This window comes from Chiloscyllium punctatum, chromosome 5, assembly GCF_047496795.1.
Source record: "Chiloscyllium punctatum isolate Juve2018m chromosome 5, sChiPun1.3, whole genome shotgun sequence".
NCBI classification, from domain to species: Eukaryota; Metazoa; Chordata; class Chondrichthyes; order Orectolobiformes; family Hemiscylliidae; genus Chiloscyllium; species Chiloscyllium punctatum.
Genome location: NC_092743.1, coordinates 5437172 through 5462315, shown reverse-complemented (window position 1 = coordinate 5462315; position 25144 = coordinate 5437172). Strand labels below are relative to the sequence as shown.

Sequence of the window (25144 nt, the reverse complement as noted above, 5' to 3'; positions counted from 1 at the left end):
TAATGGCAATAAAATCACAATTGCAAGGAACTATTATCAGACTATCATTTACATTCAATAATACAGCATCTCTGGAGAATAATTTGAAGATTTTACAATTGGAATATAGGAACTGGAGTAGGCAATTCAGCCCTCAACCCTGTTCTGTCATTCAATGAGATCATGGCTGATGTGTGGCTATTGCTTAATCAAAATTTAAAATTAACAACTGATCCAGATCCACTGCTCTTGGTGGAAGATAGCTCCAAACTTCTGTTTCCCAACAATCCTCCTAAAAGGTCTGGCCCTAATCTTTTGACAATGCTCCCTAGTTCTAGAATTCCAAACAAGTGGAAATAGTTTATCTACTGTCTTTTCATGTTAATATCTTGAGGACTTTGATCAGATCACCATTTAACTTTCTAAATTCTAGAATAAAGATACCTAATTTATCTAATCTGTCTTTATCACTTAACCTCTGAAGTCCAGGTCTCATTCTTGTAAACCTACACTGTACTCCCTCCAAGGCCAATCTATCCTTACCAAGGTTCTGTACATCTCTATGACTGTATGAATGACACCCAGATCTGCTCACAGCACTCCAAGTGGAATCTAACCAGGCTTTTATATAACTGCAGTGTAAATTCTGCACCTTTCCACTCCACTCTTCATAAAAGCCAGCATTCCATTAGCTTTCTTGTTTTCTGCACTGTGTTTCATCTTTTAAAGATTTATGCACTTGATACCCCAAGTATCTTTGGACATCCACTGTGTTTAACTTCACACCATCTGGCATCTGGAAAGTACCCTGATCTATCCTTTCCTGGTCCAAAATGGGTAACCTCACATTTGCTTACACTGGACTCTGTCTGCCACAGTTTTGTCCATTTACCTCATCTATTAATATCCCTTTATATTTTTATGCTTTGAATCTAAACTTTCTACAATGTTGATAACTTTGTGCAATCAGCAAATTTGGATTTGCCTCACAAAGGAAATTTTGATCATGAGTAGGAACAATTAAATCAGACAAATTAAACTAAACTCTTAAGAATCTTGGAATATATCATAAATTAAAAACTAAAGGTCAGAAAACCAATATGGCTGTCAAATGTGGATGAACAGTATGTGCAATATTTTCAGCTCTAAAAACAGAGTTGCAGCTTTTATAAGACCTACTAATTAGTGGGACAATTCTTTGCAAGATAAAGTCTGTAAAATGGATGAGATGTTACATTCAGCCAGCTTTGATTAATGTTGGATATACATACCTCTGGATTTTCTAATAACTGACATCCAAGTTCATAACAAGCATATGGCTGTATGTACGCATTGTTCTGACGACTCAACTCATCCTTTATAGCTAGGTGGAAGAACTGCAAAAAGAAACCAAGTTACAATGTGAAACCATGTCGCACAGATTGATTGATAAATATGTATTACAAAAAGTGATTGTAAACTGCATAGGTATACAGTATTCATGCAACTATAGGTGGAAGGGAAAGGAGAGGAACTTAAATCAGATGCTCAAAACTGTATTACCGTTACAGTTTGGTGCTTTCAAGTGCATTCTTCCTTATGAGCAAGTTACAAGATATACTCAAGATCAATCAATGTTATTTAAAACAGTAATTGAGTTGTAAATATACCTGTAGAATACCAGGTTTCTTTATAATATTTTTACATTTCAAATATACTTTCACAATATATTAATACAACACAGAGTTTTAAATGTCTTTCATTTGGAAATTTTATATTGTGTTTAAATTTTACTGAATATGTTGACGTTGAATAGAAAACAAAATTCAATTCTTAAAGTGCTATCAGCATGAGCAGATGTGTTAAAGACAGGCTATACATACACACCTGAATAGCACCATCTGAATTTCCTAGACATTTGTGTATTGCACCCAGGAGAAGGTGTTTTAACCCAATTGTTAATGGCTCATGCATTTCTTGACAAGCTGCATAAAAGAGGACACATTAGGTTGTCGATTATAAAACTTGACTTGTTGCATTCAGCCTAAAAATCAATCACTATAGGAAAAATAACCAGGAAGATGCACACTTTGTGAAGGATTATTTTCAGTTAATCTCAGAAATCTCAATTTAATTGTATTCACTGCATTAAATAACAAAGGCATAATCGCAGATTATACTATTACAAAACTACACACACTCAACATGCAGTATTAGGTTAGTTGTTATAGATTAAGTATTCTCTTTCTGATGGTTTCATGCATAATTAATTCAACAAGAATCAGAAGTTTCAAACTGTTAATGCATTAAGTTTCCTATGCAAATGCAAAGCAAAGTCTATTTACATAAAACATCAAAACAAGCAATAGATTTTAGGCAATGAAGTTGTCTCACAAAGGGAGATGAACAAGCCAATAAATAAACATTCAGCAAACACCAAGAATCTCATATCCATGTGAGTTGGGATGTTATTAGCGTTGACCTTTCAACAGGGTAGGAGGCAAGGTTGGGGATATGGAGGTTACAGGTGACCCCACTAGTCCTGATCAGAATGGAAATAAGTGCTTAATCCCCCTCCTTCAGATTCCCCCCTGCAGATCACACTGCTGTAACAGGATTTCATTACTGTTCTCCATTGACTATCTTACTCACAAAATTATCCTATTTAATTAGGAGACTGCTGGAATTTCTATCTTGAGCGGAGTTTACTTCTGCTGGTAGAGCTGTTTTGAAATAGACACAGTGATGCCAATAGAAACTTCAGATGAGGAGATGAATATTCACCAAACAATGGCTTCTCATGAAGCGGCAAGTTCAACGTTTTGCCATGCCCAGAAGGTAGAACATTGTGGATAATTATACTTTTGTTTTAAATCAGATATTGAGTGCAGGGAAGTGGCAGATGGAGATTAATTCAGATAAATGCGAGGTGCTGCATTTTGGGAAAGCAAATCTTAGCAGGACTTATACACTTAATGGTAAGGTCCTAGGGAGTGTTGCTGAACAAAGAGACCTTGGAATGCACGTTCATTGCTCCTTGAAAGTGGAGTCGCAGGTAGATAGGATAGTGAAGAAGGTGTTTGGTATGCTTTCCTTTATTGGTCAGTGTATTGAGTACAGGAGTTGGGAAGTCATGTTGTGGCTGTACAGGACATTTGTTAGGCCACTTTTGGAATACTGCATGCAGTTCTGGTCTCCTTCCCACTGGAAAGATGTTGTGAAACTTGAGAGTTCAGAAAAGATTTACAAGGCTGTTGCCAGGTTGGAGGATTTGAGCTGGAGGGAGAGGTTGGAGTGTCAGAGGCTGAAGGGTGACCTTATAGAGGTTTACAAACTCATGAGGGACATGGATAGGATAAATAGACAAAGTCTTTTCCCAGCGGTGGAGAAGTCCAGAACTAGAGGGCATAGGTTTAGGGTGAGAGGGGAAAGATATAAAAGGGACCCAAGGGGCAACTTTTTCACGCAGAGGATGGTACATTTATGGAATGAGCGGCCAGAGTAAGTGGTGGAGGCTGTTACAGTTGCAATATTTAAAAGGAATCTGGATGGGTATATGAATAAGAAGGGTTTGGAGGGATATGGGCCGGGTACTGGCAGGTGGGACAAGATTGGTTTGAGATATCTGATCGGCATGGACAAGTTGGACTGAAGGGTCTGTTTCCATGCTTTACATCTCTATCTATGATGAGTGTGACACAGAGCTTTCAGAAGAATAAGTAAGTTAATTGGGTGGGGAAAAAACATAGCAGATGGAATATATGAAGGGATTTTTTTTATCACGGGAGGTTGAGTATGAAGGGCTTACATTCATTGAAGTTTAAAAAGAATGAGAGGCAACTTTACTGAAACATAGAACTCTTAGGGAGATTGATAGGGTAGATATTGAGAGGTTGTTTTCCCTTGTTGGAGAGCGTTGGACCAAAAAGCACAATCTCAGAATGTGTGGCCACACAGTTAAGAGAGTGATGAAGAGGAATTTCTTTTCTCAAAGAGTACTGAATCTAAGAAAGTCGTTGTGGATTAGGGCTGTGTAGTGTGGGTCGTTAAATATATTCAGAACCAAAGTAGACAGATTTTTAATCAGTAAAGAAATTGACGATTATTGGGATAAGGCAGGTCAATGGAGTTGAGTATTAGAGGTCAGGGAGAAAGTGAGGACTGCAGATGCTGGAGATCAGAGCTGAAAATGTGTTGCTGGAAAAGCGCAGCAGGTCAGGCAGCATCCAAGGAACAGGAGATGCAGCAGGTCCGGCTCTCCTGCTCCTTGGATGCTGCCTGATCTGCTGCGCTTTTCCAGCAACACATTTTCAGTATTAGAAGATCAGCCATAATCTCATTGAATAGCAGAGCAGACTCGATGGGGTGAATGGCCTACTTTGCTCCCAATCGTATGTTCTTATTTTAGACAAATAATTTTTATAATGCCTGACAGGTTAGACATTGAGAGTTGTTTTTTCTTGCCTTGAGATTCTAGTACTGGGGTGACAGTTTCAGAATCACTGAAGACCGAGTTGAGTAGGAATGGCTTCATTCTGCAAGATGTAAATATTTGGAATTATTTATTCCAGAGGGCTGCGGATAAAAGTCTTTGAGTAAATTCAAGACAGAGATTGATAAGAGTTCTGGGATGCAGGTTCACAGTGGGCAAGTGCTTTCCACAAAAACCAAAGGATGCAGGGATAGGGTAGGCAGCTGTTGCTTGTACATACATTGTGCAATGATCACTTCAAATGCTTTAGGGGCAGTAGCATGTAATGCTGCTTCTACTCTTCTGAAAAATAATGTTATTATTTCTTTTTTTGAAAGTGGGCAAGGATTAATTTCAATATTGTCTATTGAGAATTTAGCAAAGTAGATGCGATTCACTTAGTCAGCCTCCATAGCAATTTTTACACCATGTTGTTTGTGTGAACTTGAACTTTCATATAAATCACAGAATTATTACAGTGCAGGAGGCATCAATTTGGCCCACTGTCTATACGCTAGCTCCTCAGCAAAACTTGCAGGGCCAATGGACTGTTTTTATGCTTAGACTCTCAACATAATATGCAAAAAAACCTGCGTGAAGTTGTAGGTTCAAATAAAAGCAATGTACTGCAAATGTTGGAGATCTGAAATGAAAACAAAGTGCTGGACAAACCCAGCAGGTCTGACAACACTTGTGGAGAAAGAAACAGATTTAATGTTTCAAGTCTATTATGACTGTTTTATGGAACTAGAGTTAAAAAAAAATGACAACTCTATTTTTCCCTCTTCAGAGATGCTGCCAAACCAGAGTCTCTTTAATATTCTTGTTTTAATTACTGCAATAGTAGGTTACCTTGATTCATTTGCTGCAGATTTGAAGGGGAACAATTGGCAAGTGCTTTCCACAAATACAGCACTTCAATGACAGCGAGGACACATAATTCTTTGGTGGGCTTCTCCTTCTGGAATCTTTCAGCCTGCACAGAAATTAACAAACATTAAAAAAAACATTAATTTTGACTCTCTTTTCTTAAAGAAAGACAACAAATTCTTACAACTGCTGGAAATACTCAGCAAGTTTGACACTTTCTCTGGGGAGAAACAGAGTTAACACGTGAGTCAAGTCTGACAAAGAAAATTACACCGAAACTTTAAACACTGTTTCTATCTCCACAGATGCTGTTTAACCTGCCAAGAATTTCCATCATTTTTGATTTTTCAGTATACACAGAATTTGGTTTTTGCAGATCCATACATGCCCTTCACAAACAGAAGCAGATTTTCCTCATCAGTTAGATGAGCTGAATAACGTTAAATGGAATTCAAACCGGATTACTGAGGTGATACACTTGAGATGAACAAACATGACAAGGTAATGTTAGTTGAACAGCAAGATCCTGGAAAGCACTAAGCATCAGACGGAGTTTGGTGTGCAGGATCACTGGTCCCGTAAGATATCAGGGCAGGTAGACTGAGCGGTTAAGGCGGCATATGGAATAAAATCATAAATTACTGGAAAAACTCAGCCAATCTGGCAGCATCTCTGGAAAGAAAGCAGAGTTAATATTTCAAGTCCAGTGACTTCAGAATGAAAGATTTCAGATTTCCAGCAGTCACAGTACTTTGTTTTATTATATGGGACACTTGCCTTTATTAGCCAAGGCATAGAATTTAAGAGCAGGGAGGTTAGGCCCGAAGTGTACAAAACATTGGTTAGACCCTAGCTAAACTATTGAGTGTATGTCTGGATCCCACATTATACAAAGGATGTGATAGTACTGGAGAGGGTGCAGGGGAGATTTACCAGAATGTTGCCTGGACTGGAACGTTTTGGTCATTGGGTTGGCTGGGTTGTTTTTCTTGGATCAGAGGAGGCTGAGAGGGCTCGTGATTGAGATGTATAAATTTACGAGAGGCCTAGACAGGGTAGACATGGAGGAAACTACCCCTTGATTAAGACATCATAGAAGTAGTGGATGCAGGTACAGCTACAATAAGTTCATGAATAGGAAAGGTTTGGAGGAATATGGGCCAAATACAGGCAGGTGGGACTAGTCTAATTTGGGAGTATGGTCAGCATGGACTGGTTGGACTTAAAAGTCTGTTTCCAAGATGTATGCCTCTAAGACTAGGGCACAGATTTAAGAGAAGGGCAGGAGGTTTAGAAGGGATGTGAGAAATTTTTTCCCCCACCCAGATGGTGGAACTCACTGCTTATAAGAGTGGTTGAGGCAGAAGCCCTCATAACACTTAAGAAGTATTTAGATAAACACTCGCAATACCAAGACATACAAGGCTATGGCCAAATGCTGGAAAATGGGATTCAAAATATTAGGGGTATTTTTTTAACCAGCATGGACACAATGGGTTGAAAAACCTTTGCCTTTGCTTTGGATCTCTAAGACTCTGACTCTGCATTAAATGGGAGCCCTGTCATTTTTAAACAATGCAGGTGCAATGGGCATCTGACCCCAATACGAATATCTGGGCTTTCAAATTTCAAAATTTCTAATCAATTCTTAAGCATTTACTCATCTCTCCATTTGAGAAATTAAAAAAAAACGGAACCACATCAGTCTACCTTTCGGGAGGAAAATTGCTCAATTTGATTATTCTTCCTTCTGAATAACTTCTGGACTTCAATGAATACTTCTTGTGCCTTGTCAGTTTCACCTGTTGCTCCCTGGCATGCTTGATCAAAGAATTACAAAAGTCTTATTTTATGCAACCAGTCAAAATATCAACACACAACAGTGCAGCAAATAAAGTAAAAATGAAGCAAATGTCAAAATGGCACTATTAGATTCTGAATCGTATTACATTTAACTTTTATTCATCATGAATGCTATTTCTTACTTATTACATATATCTAATGGATTAATTTATGTTTTTAGGAATACAACTTTTAATTTGGGAACTACACATTTTAAATGCACAATAAAACAAAAATATTTAGCTTGTAAATGTTGGTCTCTGTTCGTTTTAGGAGGTTGTAGTGCAACGATTATAAGCTAAACAATGATCTATCTCTTTGTATTTAGAGGTCTAAATTATTCATATGCTTTCCCAAAACTAGGAGGAAGTTTTGCACTTGGACTTAGTTGTTTGAATCTCTTTCAGGGCATCAAAGTATGTCACACTGTTGTGTGTTCTTTTTGACCTGGGTTTTATCTGGGTAATTTCTCACACAAACAGACAGTTACAGTCTGGGTCTAGAGCAGCTGAAGATGACATAGAGAACCTGCTGAGACATATAAACCAGTATTCTTTGATTTGAGGCCACTAAGCAAGAATGCAGTAACAGCCATGTTTGAACTGGGTAATTTAAAGAAAAATTATCTGTGGATGTTAGCATTTCTGGCTGGGCCAGCATTTATTGTCTGTCCCTAGTTGCTCAAGAAGGTGGTGGTGGTGAGCTGCCTTCCTGAACTGCTGCAGTCCACCTGTTGTGGGTTGACCCACAATGCCATTTGGGAGGGAACGCCAGGATTTTGACCCAACGATAGTGAAGGAATGTTGATATATTTCCAGGTCAGGATACTTAGTGAGTTGGAAGGGAAGTCAAAGGTGGTTGTGTTCAGACATCTGCTGCTCCTCTCCTTCTGATTCGAAGTCGTCATGGGTTTACAAGGTGCTGTCTGAGGATCTTTGGTGAATTTCTGCAGTGTATCTTGTTGATAGTATACATTGCTGCTACTGAGTGCTGGTGGTGGAGCGAGTGGATACTTGTGGATATTGTGGAGAGTGTGGTGCTGGAAAAGCACAGCAGGTCAGGCAGCCCCTCCCAGAGGAGCAGGAGAAGAAGGGCTTTTGCCTGAAACATCAACTCTCCTGCTCCTCGGATGATGCCTGACCTGCTGTGCTTTTCCAACACCACAGTCTCAACTCTAATCTCCAGCATTTGCAGTTCTCACTTTCACTTGTAGGTATTGTGCCAATCAAGTGGCTGCTTTTTAGTGGATGGTGTCAAGCCTCTGGAGTGTTGTTGAGGCTGTACCCATCCAGGAAAGTGCAGAATATTCCATCACACTCCTAATTTGTGTCTTGTAATGGTGGATAGGCAATGGGGTGTCAGGTAGTGTGTTACTCGCCTCAGTATTCCTAGCCTCTGACATGCCCTTGTAGCCAGTGTTTATGTGGTGAGTCCAATTGAGTTTTTGGTCAATGATAAGCCTCCAGGATGTTGATAGTGGGGGAATTCAGTGATGCTAACAGTATTAAGTGTCATGGGGCAGTAATTAAGTTGTCTCTTATGGGTAAAGGTCATGGCCTGGCATTTGTGTGGCATGAATGTTACTTACCAATTATCAGCCCAAGCCTAGATATTATCCAGATCTTGTTGCATTTGGACATGGACTTCTGCATTATCAGAGTTGTCGCAAATGGTGCTGGACATTGTGCAATCATCATCGAACATCCCCACTTCTGACTTTATGATGGAGAGAAGGTCATTGATGAAGCAGCAGAGGATGGTTGGACACTACCCTGAGGAACTCCTGCAGAGATGTCCTGAAGCTGAGATGACTGACCTCCAACATCCGCGACCATCTTCCTTTGTGCCAGGTATGGCTTCAATAGCGAAGAGTTTGCCCCCCGATTCCCATTAATTCCAGTTTTGCCAGGACTCCTTGATGCCACACACAGTTGAATGCAGCCTTAATGTCAAGGGCCATCACTCTCAATTCACAACTGTGATGTGTTGAAGGAGAATGGGTTGGTTCAGCTAGCCAGTGGTTACTTGACATCACAAGAAATCCAATACTTCAGCATGATGCCAACAGCATGGATTCAATTCCCACACTGACTAAGGTTACCATGAAGACTCTCCTCCTCACTCTTGCCTCTCACCAGAGATGTGGTGACCATCACCAGTCCTCTCTCTCGATAATGATAGAGTAGCCCTATGGGCTGGTAAGACTATGGTGACTTTACCCTTTTCAGGGGAATAGTATAGGAGAATTCTTGATTGTAAATGATAGAACAGGAACTGCTTGATTGATATTTTCAGGTTTAAGAGCAAGTGCTAACAAAATATAGTATTAAATTAGTAGTACCTCCTTTATTTATTGTACATCAGATCTTTTTAAATGTGAAATTTTGTAGTATAATTCTTTTCATAACCATGAATTTGAATTTCCTTTTTTCTGCTACCGAGAACACTTCACATTAAGCAAAGATATACAGTACCACAATCCTCTGACACTGGGCTAATATTATTCATTGCATTCCTTTTACAAAGCAAATTAAAATGTATAGTTTTGGAACAAACCTGCAGTCAAGTATGCATAATAACACTGAGACCATCGGGATTCATTTTTAAGCCTTGCAAAAGACTTGTATGCATCCTTGAAATTCATTTCTATCATACTACACCAACCTGAAAACAGGAACAAAGCTCAAGTCAAATACAAATATAAACAAATAACAGCTCTCTTCATTTAAAGACAATTTGATATATTTTAAAGGTGCATCAATTTCATGTACTTCCATGCATCTTAATGTCATATGCCACATCTTAAATTTGAATCTACTTTTCCCCCTTTCCCCTCAAAACTTAACTATATGCAATATTATAAATTTCAATTAATGTTTTCTTTGAAAATATTACTCTGCTTCTTCAGATATTTCAAACTAACTTTTCCCTTTTCACTTCGCCCATATTGCTGCCATTTTAAGTTCCATTCAGTGGGCTGACTTGATTTTTCATAAATCTGCACCAGAAGCTTGAACTTGAGAAGAAAGAGGAACATTAAAAAAGAAGAATACAAACAAACATCACTGCACTAAATGAGTTCAGTGAACATCAGCTGATAGAAATTTACTGGTAATGTTTGGCATGAGGGTGCACATTAGAAGGTAAATCACAGGGAAGACACAAACCTTTCATTCTTTTAGCATAAGTCATGGACTTTTGACCTCGTGCTCCAGTTCCACCAATGACTTCCACTCTCCCCAAATGCTATTACAGAGATGGTCCAGGTCAGTACAAACAACCACCAAAGCCCACCTCCTTTAACTTTCTCAAACACCTAGATCTACCTACACTAGACACTCCAGATGGCCACCTGCAAATTAATCTGTTTACTAAACTGGGAGTTGACTTTTCCAATAGCCGAACTCAGTCTGCTCAGATCATTGTCTGTGCAGCCAAGATTCACTAGTCTCAAAAAAGTGCTGCACAGATAACGAATACCATCAGAGACCTGGTCTAGGAAATTCATGGCATTCAAAACAAATTTGAAGGAAATGAAGTGAGTGGACTAGATAGGTAAATAGTCTACAATTAAACAAAGAATTGCAGAAGCTGGAAATCTGAAACAAATGCAGAAATTGCTGAAGAAACTCGGTAGATCTGGCAGCGTCTGTGGAGAGAGAAAAACAGAGTTAATTTTCAAGTCCAATGACTTTTCATCAGAAGTGGGTTGAAGAAGTTAACTCTGATTTCTCTCCACAGATGTTGCCAGACCGGCTCAGTTTCTCTGGCTATTTCTGTTATCATTTTAAATAGTCTATCATGTCTGGAGGGAGAACAAAAATCTGAAATTATTACTTGATAGTACAGAAGTTAAACACTACTAAAAGAAAGAAAAGTCAAAGCTTTTGATCTGGCACTTATTAGGACCCGGAGAAAGAGAGAATTGTAGATGCTGGCAATCAGAGTCAAAAGGTGTGGTGCTGAAAAATGCACAGCAGATCAGGCAGCATCCGAGGAGCAGGAAAGTCAACGTTTCGAGCATAAGTTCTTCATCAGGAATTCCTTTGACTCATTAGGACCAGGGCACAAGAAATGAAATTTAGAAAGGGAAAAAACTCAATGCTGGAGAAACTCAAGAGGGTTGGCAGAATCTAAAGAGAGAAACAGAGGTAATGTTTCAGATCTGGTGTGACTATTTGGCAGTTTTGAACAGTCCCAGAGAGGGAGATGGCAGAGAACGAGGGAGTAGGCAGACAGCGGTGTTGGAGGTAAGGACAGGGGAGGGGGAGATGAGACAGCGAAGACAGAAGAGGAGAGGATAGGAGGAAGATACTTAGTCATCCATAATTATATATCAGTTTCCAGTATAACCTTTAGCACATCGGGAATATTTAGTAAATGGTGTCCAATGAATGACTCTACATTCAGAGATTTATAAGCATGGCCTGATTGAACACAGTCAGTATACTCCCAAATGATGCTGGAAACTATAAATGCCTCCTGCATTCCCCGTGTAAATGTTCTGACCAAACACAGTCTGCATGTCAGGTCTGTGATTAATCAGCTAACTTAGGTTGCCAGTTAACTTTCCAGCCGCATCTCTCTACCAACCATGACCCAAACAATTTACATGGTCTTCCTAAGCTGTATGAATTGGTGCTTTCTATCAAAGCCCTGTTTTCTTGTGCCCCAGTCCTGATGGCCGCAAGATAAAAGGCTTCAACTCCTTGTTTCTTTCCAGCAGTGTTTAAGATCTGAAATGTTAATACGGTGGAAATCTAGACAGGAATCAAGTGGGAAAGGTTCAGTCTCTATTGACACACCTACCCTCTGATTCCATTGGTGACCAGGCTGACTGATAAAAACAGACTACTCGAGTTATGTAGACCTACCCAAATAATACTAAATTAGTGACTAAGACATTGCCAGTTAATTTCAAGCTACCATATCCAGGCATGTCACTTTTCAGCAATCCAAAAATCAGAAAAGACCTCACTGACTTACCCTTCATTATTCCTTCTCTTTTCCTTTCCCTCCCACCAACCCCAGGAGAATTTCCATTACTTGAACTTCACTGTATAGGAGCAATACAGATATTCATGTTAGATGCACATATTTACCCCTAGATGCATTTAAAACCACTCCTGTGTACAATATAATCTCAGTTCATCCTTCACAGAGAAACATTTTGCAGATAATAAGTCAGATTAAAAATACTAACTTCCAATCATAATCCTCAGCACATGAATCTAAAACACTTACCTATCTCATATAAGCATACATGTTGGATTTCTCGTTGATCTATAGCTAGTTCTAATGCGGTTTGGAATGATGTCAAGGCACTATTGATTTTACACTAGAGGAAAACAAAAACAGTGATTTTAAATCACACCCAGCAAAACATTTCCAAACAATATTTCAGTACGGAAAATGTATTTTTTGCTATTTTTGTTTGCCGTATATTGCTTTTATGTTATTTTTCAGCCATTAACATCCCTGCTTCAGGAGCCATGCAGCCAGCGGCACCATGAAGACAACAACTTGCATTTATAGAGAAACAAAATAACAGCAGTAATAATAGTCAAACATCCCAAGCTGTTTCACAAAATTCTAACCTAAATACATCAAATCATTTAAGGAGATATTAAGTCAAATGACCAAAAGATTGATCAAAGAGTAAGGATTTAGGAATTTCAAAAATAAGAGGAGTAGGACATTTTTTAAACAAAAAGCATCCTAGAAATCAACGGCTGCTGACAACTGCTTAGAGTAATGGGGTATTACAGCACAGAAAGAACTCTCGGACTATCGTGTTTATGCCAGTCATTCAGCAATTATCTACTCTAACCCCACTTACCAGCACTTAGCCTGTAGACTTGGATGATATGACTTTCAAGTGTTCATCTAAATATTTCTTAAATATTGTGATGGTTCCTGCCTCTACCACCTTTTCAGACAGTGAGTTCCAGATACCCACCATCTACTGGGTTAATTTTTTTTAAACGTTCTAAGTTTCTTTCTCCTCACCTGAAATCTATGATGCCTGGTTATTGACCTCTCTCTAAGGAGAGGTTAGTAAGTGTACTTTCTTGCCTTTCTACACCTTTCAAAATGCAACATGTCACACTTTTCAGGAATAAAATCCGTCTGCCACTGTTCCCCATATCTGAGTAGCCAGTCTAGATCATCTTGTTGCCTTCCTCTTCACTACTTACCACAACACCAATTTTTAGCTTATCTGCAAACTTACTAATCAAACTTCCTAAATTTGTGTCTAGATCATTCATGTATAATACATCACCAAACATTATGGTACACATGGGCTTCCAGTCACAAAAAGACCATTTGACCATCAGCCTCTATTTCCTGCCTCAAAGCCAGCTTTGGATCCAATTTGCCAAACAGCCCAGAATCCCAGGAGCTCTTACATCTCAGTCTTCCAGGTAATATTTTATCAAAGTCTATTTGAACTCCACTTAATCTACATCAACTACTTCACCGTCACTGACACACCTAGACATCAAACAAGTCAGTCAAGTTTGATCAACATGATATCACCTTGACAAAGCCACGCTGACCATCCTTGATTAATCCTTGCCTCTCCAAGTGGAGACTTTTAGTATTCCTCTGAGTTTTTTTTCCCAAGTCTTTCCCCACCACTGATGCTAGAAATACTGACTTATAGATTCCTAGTTTATGCCTACCCTCTCCACCTTTGGATTTTTCTGAACTCACTAGTGTATTTTTATGCTCCACCTTCACTTTTTTTTTGAAGTAACCTCATGGTATTTCAATACACTTCTACAACTTCTGCTGTTTATAAGCCCTCCAAACCTGCCATAAGCTTCCTTTGTTTTCCTTTTCCAATGTAATTCTTCTGCATCCAGGGTTTCCTGTATTTGTTGTCCCACTCTTCATTTTTATAGGAAGATATTGGTCCTGCATGTCCGCTATATGTTCGACAAGGTTCCCCATGGGAGACTGGTTAGCAAGGTTAGATCTCATGGAGTACAGGGAGTACTAGCCATGTGGACACAGAACTGGCTCAAAGGTGGAAGACAGAGGGTGGTGGTGGTGGTGGTGGTGGTGAGGGGTGGGGGGGGGGAGGGGAGAGGTTGCTTTTCAAATTGGAGGCCTGTGACCAGTGGAGTGCTGCAAAGATCGGTGCTGGGTCCACTACTTTTCATCATTTATATAAATGATTTGGATGTTAGCATAAGAGGTATAGTTAGTAAGTTTGCAGATGACACCAAAATTGGAGTTGTAGTGGACAGCGAAGAGGGTTACCTCAGATTACAACGTGATCTTGATCAGATGGGCCAATGGGCTGAGGAATGGCAGATGGAGTTTAATTTAGATAAATGTGCGGTGCTGCATTTTGGGAAAACAAATCTTAGCAGGACTTATACACTTAATGGTAAGGTCCTAGGAAGTGTTGCTAAGCAGAGACCTTGCAGGTTCATAGCTCCTTGATAGTGAAGTTGCAGATAAATAGGATAGTGAAGAAGGCATTTGGTATGCTTTTCTTTATTGGTCAGAATATTGAGTACAGGAGTTGGAAGGTCATGTTGCAGCTGTACAGAACATCGGTTAGGCCACTTTTGGAACACTGCGCGCAATTCTGGTCTCCTTTCTGTCGGAAAGATGTTGTGTAACTATAAAGGGTTCAGAAAAGATGTACAAGGATGTTGCCAGGGTTGGAGGATTTGAGCTATAGGGAGAGGTTGAATAAGCTAGGGCTGTTTACCCTGCAGCTTTGGAGGCAGAGGGGTTACCTTTTAGAGGTTTATAAGATCATGAGGGGCATAGATAGGGTAAATAAACAAGGTCTTGTCCCTAGGGTTGGCCAAAATAAGAGGGCACAGGTTTAGGGTGAGAGAACAAAGATAAAACAAAGAGACTAAAGGGCAACTGTACACACAGTGGGTGGTTGTGTGTGGAATGGATTGCCAGAGGAAGTGGTGTAGGCTAGTACAATTGCAACATTTAAAAGGCATCTGGATGGGTATTTGAACAGGAATGGTTTGGAGGGATAAGGGCCAGGTGCCGGTAGGTGGGACTAGATTGTGTTGGGATATCAGGTTGGCTTTGACGAGCCGGACCGAAGGGTCTGTTTCCGTGCTGTACATCTCAATGACTCTATGCCCTTTTTGAATGACTCCCACTGCTCTAATGTAGATTTGCCTAAAAGTAGTTAACCTTAGTACAATTTCACAAATCTTGTCTCATATATTAAAATTATTTATATATTATCATTAAATGTAAATATCCATTCAATGGAGAGTTGGTCAGGGAACTGTGCCTGCTAAAATGGGGTGCCAATCAGATAGGAGGTACTTCTTCAGAGCAGGTTTTTTTCACAAAAGGGCAAGAAAGCTTGCTATATTTCACACCAAGAAACCCTACAAGATGCTCAACGCAACTCGCACTTAGCCAAAAGAAATTGTAAGATACACTGTTATTGGGATAGTGTAGATATATGGCATGAAGGTCACTTATGATCTAGAATAGCAGACCATGCTCAAGGGATCAATGGCCTTTTCCTGCTATATTGCTATATTCAGCAAGTCAGGTAGAATTTCTGCAAAGAGAACAAAAGTCAACACAGGTCAATGACCTTTCACAATTCCAGACCATTTACATTAAATGGCCTAAGTCTGAGCTGTAAAATTCTATCTAATGTTATCTTTGATTTTGACATATCTTAATTGTGCCTGTCAACACATTCAATTGGTTAATAATCCAATTCTACTGGTAGACCATAATACATTTTTGACATGGGTTGAAACAAATTACCAATATATGGCATCCTTGATAAATAATACAAAAAGATGGTTGCACCACTAAGTAATAGCATTACCTGAAAGAGACCAACCTTGGGTGAAGAGAATAAGAGGGAAAAGACTCAAATCATAAAACACAAATCCAGCTGCCTCTTGGGACACTAGTTTCAATCCATCCAGAAAATTGAGCTACAGGGAAGGCTGAATAGGCTGGGGCTGCTTTCCCCGTAGTATCGAAGGCTGAGGGGTGACCTCATAGAATTTTATAAAATCATGAGGGGCATGGATAGGATACATAGACATGGTCTTTTCCCTGGGGTGGGTGAGTCCAGAACTAGAGGGCATAGGTTTAAGGTGAGAGGGGAAAGATAAAAAAGGAACCTAAGGGGCAACTTTTTCCACACAGAGCATGATGTATGTATGGAATGAGCTGCCGGAGGATGTGGTGGAGGCTGGTACAATTGCAATATTTAAAAGGTATATGAATAGAAAGGGTTAGAGGGATATGGGCCAAGTGCTGGCAAATGGGATTAGATTAGGTTGGGATATCTGGTCGGCATGGCTAAGTCGGACATGGCTAAATACTACCGAAGGGTCTGTTTCCGTGCTGTACATCTCTATGACTCTATAAATATCAATCACTGCCCACACAGGGGTGGGCAGATATGACAGGGGTGAACAAAGATGACTATTTCAGTGTCCGGAATTCAGAATTATGAGAAAGAAGCCAATTTGTTCTCCTACAGGAAACTTCAAAGAGACCATGAATAAGCTTCTAAGATTATATGAAGCTTACTAATAGTTAATCCAAACAAAATGTTCACCATGGTGAAAGATTCAAACCTTAGTTAAAATTAGAAGGTTTAATAGAATTTTGATTATTTTGTGCAAAATATAAAATCAGCAGAAAATAATTTACCAGCAAGATATCTAAATTAAGACAGGGTAAAAGGATTTCAAAAAAAAAGGTACGATTAAATATCTGTGGACAGAAGGGAAGACAGAAACTGGCAATAAAATAAGCAACAGGCATAATAACCATATTCTGCTAGTGAACATTGAATATTTTTTGGTATTTGTACTTTTGAATTTTTGCTCAGCATAAACATTTTACATATAAATATGAACAAAACTGTACCTCCAATCGTTGAATTCTCCCCTTGAAAAACAGAAACAATGAAGAGTCTGGATAAATAGCTTCCTTTGTCTGTAGAATTTCTTTTGCCTCTCTCAATCCAGCTTGTGCATCCATGCCGTCCAAAGCAAAGAAAGGACGCACCACTGTGTGGTACCATAGCAAGGCTAATCTGAAAGGTAAAGCAGCAGAATTTTCTGATCTGCAGACAACTTAAATACTACTTTAAATGAGCTCAGAAGTGGGAGGGGGTTCGTACACTAGGGTCTCAGCATACTTTATTAAAGGGACCAAGGCAGAGAAATTCAGCATGTTGCGTTTCAAGGGAGTAATTCAAGGTTGGATGGCTGTCCTTTAATGGTTGGAGTATTACAAGCAAGAGATAGGACTTAATGGTGTAGATAGACTTGTAGAATTGTGACACTGATGTCATCGCAGAGATGGATGGAGGGACAGGACTAGCAAATCAACATTCCAGAATACAGGATCTTCAGGCAGTACAGGGGAAGGTGTAAAAGAAGGAGGAGGTATCACATTATTAATCAAGGAGTCAGTTAGGAGTCAATAAGGAAAGATTCTGTCTTGGAAGGAGTGTCAAATGAGGCACTGAGAATAGAATTTAGGAATAAAAAGAGGCTCGGAGTGTATTATAGATATCCAAACAGTCAGCAGGCAATAGAGGAGCAGATATGTAGACAATTCACAGAGGTGTATAAAAACCTAATAAAAGGTTTTCCCTAATATCAACGGGGATTGTTATAATTTTAAGGGCTTAGAAGGTGCAGTGTCCTTGAAATGTATTCAGGAGAGCTTTGTATATTAACATGTAGAAGGTCCAACAAGAGTCAGCGGGGTGCTGGACCTAACTCTAGGGAAGTAAGCTGGACAAGTGTTCAAGGCAACAGTCGCAGAGCACGTTAATGATAGCGACTATAAGATATAAAAGTAGAATTCATCCATTCGGCCCAGCGACTCTGCTGCACTACTTGATCATGGCTAATATGTTTCATGCCTTCTCCCCTTAACCCTAGATTCCCATACTAATCAAAATCTATTTTTGTCTTAAATACACTCAATAACTTGGCTTCTACAGCCTTGTACGGCAATGAGTTCCATAGATTAATCACTCTGTGACTGAGGAAATTACTTCTCATCTAAGTTTCAAAGGGTTGTCCGTTCACTGAGTCTGTGTTCTCAGGTCCTAATGATGGAAACATCTTCTGCACATCCACTCTATCCAAGCTTCTTAGTATTCTCTAAATTTCAATCAGATCCCTCCCCCCCACCTCTCCACCATCCTTCTGAACTCCACTGAGTACAGATCCTGAGTCCACAAGCTTCCCTCATATTACAAGTCTCTCATAGAACATAGAGTATTACAGTGCAGTACAGGCCCTTCGGCCCCTCGATGTTGTGCCAACCAGTGAAACCAATCTGAAGCCAACCTATCCTACACTATTCCATTTTCATCCATATGTTTATCCTATGACCAGTTAAATGCCCCTAAAGTTGGCAAGTCAACTACTGTTGCAAGCAGTGCGTTCCACACCCCTACTACTCCAAGTAAAGAAACTACCTCTGACATCTGTCCTGTATTTATCACCCCTAAATTTATCGCTACGTCGCCTCATCCTAGCCATCACCATCCAAGGAAAAAAGCCCTCACTTGCCACCCTATCTAGCCCTCTGATTACCTTATATGTCTCAAGTCAACTCTCAAATGTCTCTCAAACAAAAACAGCCTCAAGTCCCTCAGCCTTTCCTCATAAGATGTTCCCTCCATACAAGGCAACATCCTAGTAAATCTCTTCTGAACCATTTCCAAAGCTTCCACATCCTTCCCATAATGTGGTGAACAGAACTCTACACAATACTCCAAATGCGGCCATACCAGAGTTTTGTAAAGCTGCAGCATGACCTCATGGCTCCGTAACTCATTCCCTTTACAAATAAAAGCTAACAGTGTGTTTCTTCTTAACACCCTTATCAACCTGGGTGGCAACTTTCAGAGATCTATGTACATGGACACAGAGTTCGCTCTGCTTTTCTAAACTACCAAGAATCTTATCATTAGCCCAGTATTCTTTATTCCTGTTACTCCTTCCAAAGTGAATCACCTCACACCTTTCTGCATTAAATCCATTTGCCATCTCTCAGCCCAGATCTGCAACTTATCGATGTACCTCTGTAACCTGCAAAATCCTTCAGCACTATCCACAACTCCACCGACCTTTGGGTCATAGAGTCATGGAGATGTACAACACGGAAACAAACCCTTCGTTCCAACTCGCCCATGCCAACCAGATACCCCAACCCAATCTAATCCCAGCTGCCAGCACTTTGCCCATATCCCTCCAAACCCTTCCTATTCATAAACCCATCCAGTTGCCTTTTAAATGTTGCAATTGTACCAGCCTCCACCACTTCCTCTGACATTCATCTGCAAATTTACTGGCCCATCCTTCTATACCCTCATCTAGGTCATTTATAAAAATGACAAACAGCACTGGCCCCAAAACAGATCCTTGCGGTACACCGCTGGTAACTGAATTTCAGAATGAACATTTCCCCATCAACCACCCCCCCCCCCCGTTTTCTTTCAGCTAGCTAATTTCTGATCCAAACTGCTAAATCACTCTCAATCCCATGCCTCCATATTTTGTGCAATAGCCATCCTCATCTACAGGATTATTCTTGTGATCCTCCTCTGTACCCCTTCCAAGGCCAGCACATGCTTACTTAGATACAGAGTCCAAAAATGCTCTCAATATTCCTAATGCAGTCTGACCAGAGCCTTATACAGCCTCAGCAGTACATTCCCCACTCTTCTATTCTAGCTCTCTCAAAATGAATGCTAACATTGCATTTGCCTTCCTGTTAACTGAATCTGCAATGTTAACCTTAAGAGAATCCTGAACTAGGACTCCCAAGTCTCTTTGTGCTTCAGATTTCTGAAGCCTTTCTCTGATTAGAAAATAATCTATAATTCTATTCTTCCAACCAAAGTGCATAACCTCACACTTTCCCATTCTAAATTCCACCTGCCACTTCTTTGCCCACTTGCCTAGCCTGTCCAAGTCCTTCTGCAACCTCTCTGCTTCCTCAATGCTACTGTCTCTCTACCTATCTTTATGTCATCTGCAAATTTAGCAACTATAGTCTCAGTTCCTTCATCCAGATCATCACTATATAATGAGAATAGTTGTCGTCCTAACAAAGGGTCTGTTTCCATGCTGTATGACTCTAATTCTTTGACTCTCTAACTCCAGTAGTCACCACCTGCCATCCTGAATAAAAACAAACAGTCTTCCCCCCAAACCTCTGCCTTCTGCCAGGCAGCCAATTCTCTATCCATTCTAATACATTTCCCCTAACACCATGGATTCTTTTCTTATTTAGCAACCTCCTGTGTAACACCTTGTCAAAGGCTTTCTGAAATCCAAATCAAATACTTCCACTGAATTTCCTTTGTCTAACTTGCTCATTACCACCTCAAAGAATTCTAACAGATTTGTCAGGCACAAAACCTTTGACAAAACCATGCCAACTCTGCCCTATTTTACAATTTATTTTCAAGTACTCCATAACCTCATACTTAAAAATAGACTCTAAAATCTTACCAGTGACCAAGGTCAGGCTAACTGTCCTGTATTTTCCTATCTTCTGCCTTCTTCTCTTCTTAAACAGGGTGTTACAATAGCCATTTTCCAGTCCTCTGGAACCATCCTTGACTCTTGAAAGTGGAGTCACAGTTAGACAGGATGCTGAAGGAGGTGTGTGGCATACTTGCCTTCATCGGTCAATGCATTGAGTATAGGGATTAGGACATCATGTTGCAGCTGTACAGGATATGAGGTGAGGCCCTTTTAAGAATACTGCATTCAACTCTGGTCTCCCAGCTACAGGAAGACTTTGTTAAATTTGGGTTCAGAAAAGATTTACAAGGATGTTACCGGGCTTAGAGGGGTTGACCTACAGGGAAAGGCTGAATAGATTTTTGCTTTTTTTCCCTGGCGCGTTGGAGGCTGAGGGGTGACCTTATTGAGGTCTATCAGGTCATGAGGGGCACTTGGGAATTTGTATATTAAGTGCTCGCCTCACCCACACTCCATTAATGAATAAAATAGTACATTGGATAGGGTGCAGAATAGTTTCACCAGAAAGCATATGTTCTTCTTATTTCACACACTGTTCTCACACTGCAAACTTTTGCTATAAATTTTGTGTCATTACCTTATACTGATGAAGCAGCAGCGCTTCGACTAGTGTTAGTGTATGTGTGTTAGTGTGTGTGTGTGTGTTAGTGTGTGTGTGTGTTAGTGTGTGGTGAAGGCCTAGTGGTATTACTACTGGACTTTTAATCCACAGATCCAGGAAATGTTCTGGGGACCTGGGTTCAAATCCCACCGCGGCAGATGTGTAATTTGAATTCAATCAAGAAAAATCTGGAATTAAGAATCTGGGATTACAATGAATCTATTGTTGACTGTTGGAAAAACCAATCTGGTTCACTTAAGTCCTTCAGGGAAGGAAACTGCTATCCTCACCTTGTCTGGTCTACCTGTGACTTCAAACCAACAGCAATGTCTCTTAACTGTCCTCTGGGTGGGGCAACAGATGCTGGCCGAGCTAGCAAGGTCCTCATCGCCATGAATGAATTAAACAAAACAGGTCGGACTTTCAAGCGAATAATAAACTCTTTCATCTTTCTAACATGTTATATTTTTAAATTCCCAACCAGAGGAAACAGCAACACGATGTCTACCCTGTCAAGGACCTTCAGAATTTCATTCTTAATTCATTCGTCCTGCTTATTCAACTAAACTTGAGAATACAGATCCAGTTAACCCAGTCTCTCATCATGGGATAAATTTCACATTAGGGACCAGTCTAGTGCAACGCCTCCAAGGCAAGTATATCTTTGCTTTTGTATGGAGAGCAAGACTGTGCAGGATTCCAGGCAAAAAGAAGGACTGCAAATGCTGGAAACCAGAGTCTAGATTAGAGTGGTACTGGAAAAGCATCTATTCCTGATGAAGGGCTTTTGCCCGAAACATCAATTTTCCTGCTCCTTGGATGCTGCCTGACCTGCTGTGCTTTTCCAGCACCACTCTAATCTAGACTGTGCAGGATTCCAGATGATGTCTCATTAGAGTCCTGTCATAGAGTCGCAGAGATACAGATTCTTTGGAAACAGACTTTTCAGTCCAATTCATCTATGCCAACCAGATACCCTCAATAAATCTAGTCCCACATGCCAACACTTGGTCCATATCCCTCTAAACCCTTTCTATTCTTGTACCCATCTAGATGCCTTTTAAAATGTTGTAATTGTTCCAGCTTCCACCACTTCCTCTGGCAGCTCATTCCATACACGCACCACCCTTTGCGTGAAAAAGTTACCCTTTAGGCCCCTTTTATATCTTTCCCCTCTCACCCTAAACCTATGCCCTCCAGTTCTGAACTCCACCACCTCAGGGTAAAAATCATGTCTATTTATCCTATCCATGTCCCTCATGATTTTATAAACCTCTGTAAGGTCACCTCTCAGCCTCTGACACTCCAGGGAAAACAGCCCCAGCCTATTCAGTCTCTCCCAAGAGCTCAAAACTTCCAACCTTGGCAACATCCTTGTAAACCTTTCCTGAATCCTTTCAATAGGAAGGAGGTAGGAAGGAGACCAGAATTGCATGCAATATTCCAAAAGTGGCCTAACCAATGTCCTGTACAGATGCAACATGACTTCCTAACTCCTATATTCAATGCTGTGACCAATAAAAATTAAGTGCATTCTTCACTATCCTATCTAACCGAGACTCCACTTTCAAGGAACTATAAGCCTGCACTCCAAGGACTCTTTGTTCAGCAACACTTCCTAGGACCTAACCATTAAGTCTGTAAGCCCTGCCCTGATTTCCCCTTCCAAAATGCAACACCTCGCATTTATCTAAATTAAACTCCATCTGCCATTCCTCAGCCCATTGTAATCTGAGTTAACCTTCTTTGCTGTCCACTACACCTCCAATTTTAGCATCATCTGCAAACCTACTGACGATATTGCCTATGTTCACATCCAAATCATTTATATGAACGATGAAAAGCAGTGCAACCAGCACCAATCCCTGTAGCACACCACTGGTCACAGGTCTCCAGTTTGAAAAGCAACCATCCACCACCACCCTCTGACTTCTAACTTCGAGTGAGTTCAGTATCCAAATGGCTAACTCTCCCTGTATCCCATGTGATTTAACTTTGCTAACCAGTCTACAAAGAGGAACTTTGTTGAATGCCTTACTGAAGTCCATATAAAACACATTCACTGCTCAATCCTGTTTGTTACTTCTTCAAAAACCTCAATCAAGTTTGTGAGACATAATTTCCCATGCACAAAGCCATGTTGACTATCCCTAATTAGTCCTTGCCTTTCCAAATACATGTACATCCTGTCCCTCAGTATTCCCTCCAACAACCTGCCCAGCACCAATGTCAGGCTCACTGGTCTATAGTTCCCTAGCTTTTCCTTACCACCTTTTGTTAAATACTGGCACAACTTTAGTCAACTTCCAGTCTTCCAGCATCTCACCTGTGACTATCGATGATACAAATAACTCAACAAGGGAGGCAGCAAACAATTCCTTAGCTTCGGGTGTATAAGGTTCTAAAAGGGGAGGGCAAATAGCCAGAAATCGTTTTGCATATTGGCACTAATGATATAGCCAGGAAAAGGATCGAGGATATAAAAAGTGATTTCAGGAGTTAGGATGGAAGCTCCAAAGCAGGACAAACAGAGTAGTGTTCTCTAGTTTACTACCGGTACCATGAGATAGCGAGGCGAGGAACAAGGTGCGGGCGCAGCTTAACACGTGGCTGTTCAGCTGGTGTAAGAGGGAGGGCTTCAGATATGTAGATAATTGGGATGCCTTCTGGGGAAGGTGGGACCTGTACAAGAAGGACGGGTTGCATCTGAACTGGAAGGGGGCCAATGTCCTGGGTGGAAGGTTTGCTCGAGTAGTTCGAGAGGGTTTAAGCTAGTATGGCAGGGGGCTGGGAACCTGAGCTGTATATCGGAGGTGAGAGTTGATGCAGATGAGGCAATAGCAAGAGGTAGACCAGCTAGTGGGAAGGATTTTCCTGGGAAGGAACCAAGGGATCAGTTAAAGTGTGTTTGCTTTAACGCAAGGAGTATCAGAAATAAAAGTGATGAACTTAGAGCATGGATCAGTACCTGGTGCTATGATGTTGTGGCCATAACAGAGACATGGGTTTCTCAGGGGCAGGAATGGTTGTTGGGTGTTCCAGGGTTTAGAGCATTTAAAAAGAATAGGGAGGGGAGAAAAAGAGGAGGGGGTGTAGCACTACTAATCAGAGAGGGTATCACAGCTACAGAAGCTTCCATTGTCGAGCAAGATCTGCCTACCGAGTCAGTATGGGTGGAAATTAGGAACAGCAAGGGAGCAGTCACCTCATTAGAGGTTTACTACAAGCCGTCCAATAGCAGCAGGAAGATGGAAGAAAGCATAGGTCAGCAGATTTTGGAAAAGTGTGGACGTAGTAGGGTTGTTGTAACGGGTGACTTTAATTTTCCCAATATTGATTGGAACCTCCTTCGAGCAGAAGATTTGAATGGAGCTGTTTTTGTAAGGTGTGTTCAGGAGGATTTCCTAACTCAGTACGTTGACAGGCCGACGAGGGGAGAGGCCATTCTAGACGTGGTGCTCGGAAATGAACCGGGGCTGGTATCAGATCTTGTGGTGGGAGAACATTTTGGAGATAGTGACCACAACTGCCTCACATTCTACATAGCTATGGAGAAGGAGAGGATTAGGCAAAAATGGGAGGATATTTAACTGGGGAAGAGGAAACTATGATGCAATTAGACATGAGTTAGGAAGCATGGATTGGGAGCAATTGTTCCATGGTAAAGGCACTATAGACACGTGGAGACTGTTTAAGGAACAGTTGTTGCAAGTGATGAATAAATATGTCCCTCTGAGATGGGCAAGAAGTGGTAAGATAAAGGAACCTGGGATGACAAGAGCGATGGAGCTTCTCGTCAAAAGGAAGAAGGTAGCTTACATAAGGTGGAGGAAGCTAGGGTCAAGC

At 40.6% G+C, this 25144-nt stretch overlaps 1 protein-coding gene across 6 annotated transcripts in view; it reads right to left on the bottom strand.

Moving 5' to 3' along the window:
* The window catches only part of ttc39c (tetratricopeptide repeat domain 39C), a 110704-nt gene that overhangs the window by 6488 nt on the left and 79072 nt on the right, over positions 1-25144 (bottom strand). For 5 of the 6 annotated variants that reach the window (XM_072569680.1, XM_072569682.1, XM_072569681.1 and 2 more), the window contains 7 exons: positions 17045-17213; positions 12386-12479; positions 9698-9805; positions 7010-7119; positions 5282-5405; positions 1846-1943; positions 1251-1355 (listed from right to left, as the gene is read on the bottom strand). In XM_072569680.1, the coding sequence (XP_072425781.1) occupies positions 1251-1355; positions 1846-1943; positions 5282-5405; positions 7010-7119; positions 9698-9805; positions 12386-12479; positions 17045-17213 (808 nt within the window). The remainder of the gene's footprint in view (positions 1-1250; positions 1356-1845; positions 1944-5281; positions 5406-7009; positions 7120-9697; positions 9806-12385; positions 12480-17044; positions 17214-25144) is intronic. The other variant, XR_011960612.1, reaches the window with a different exon arrangement.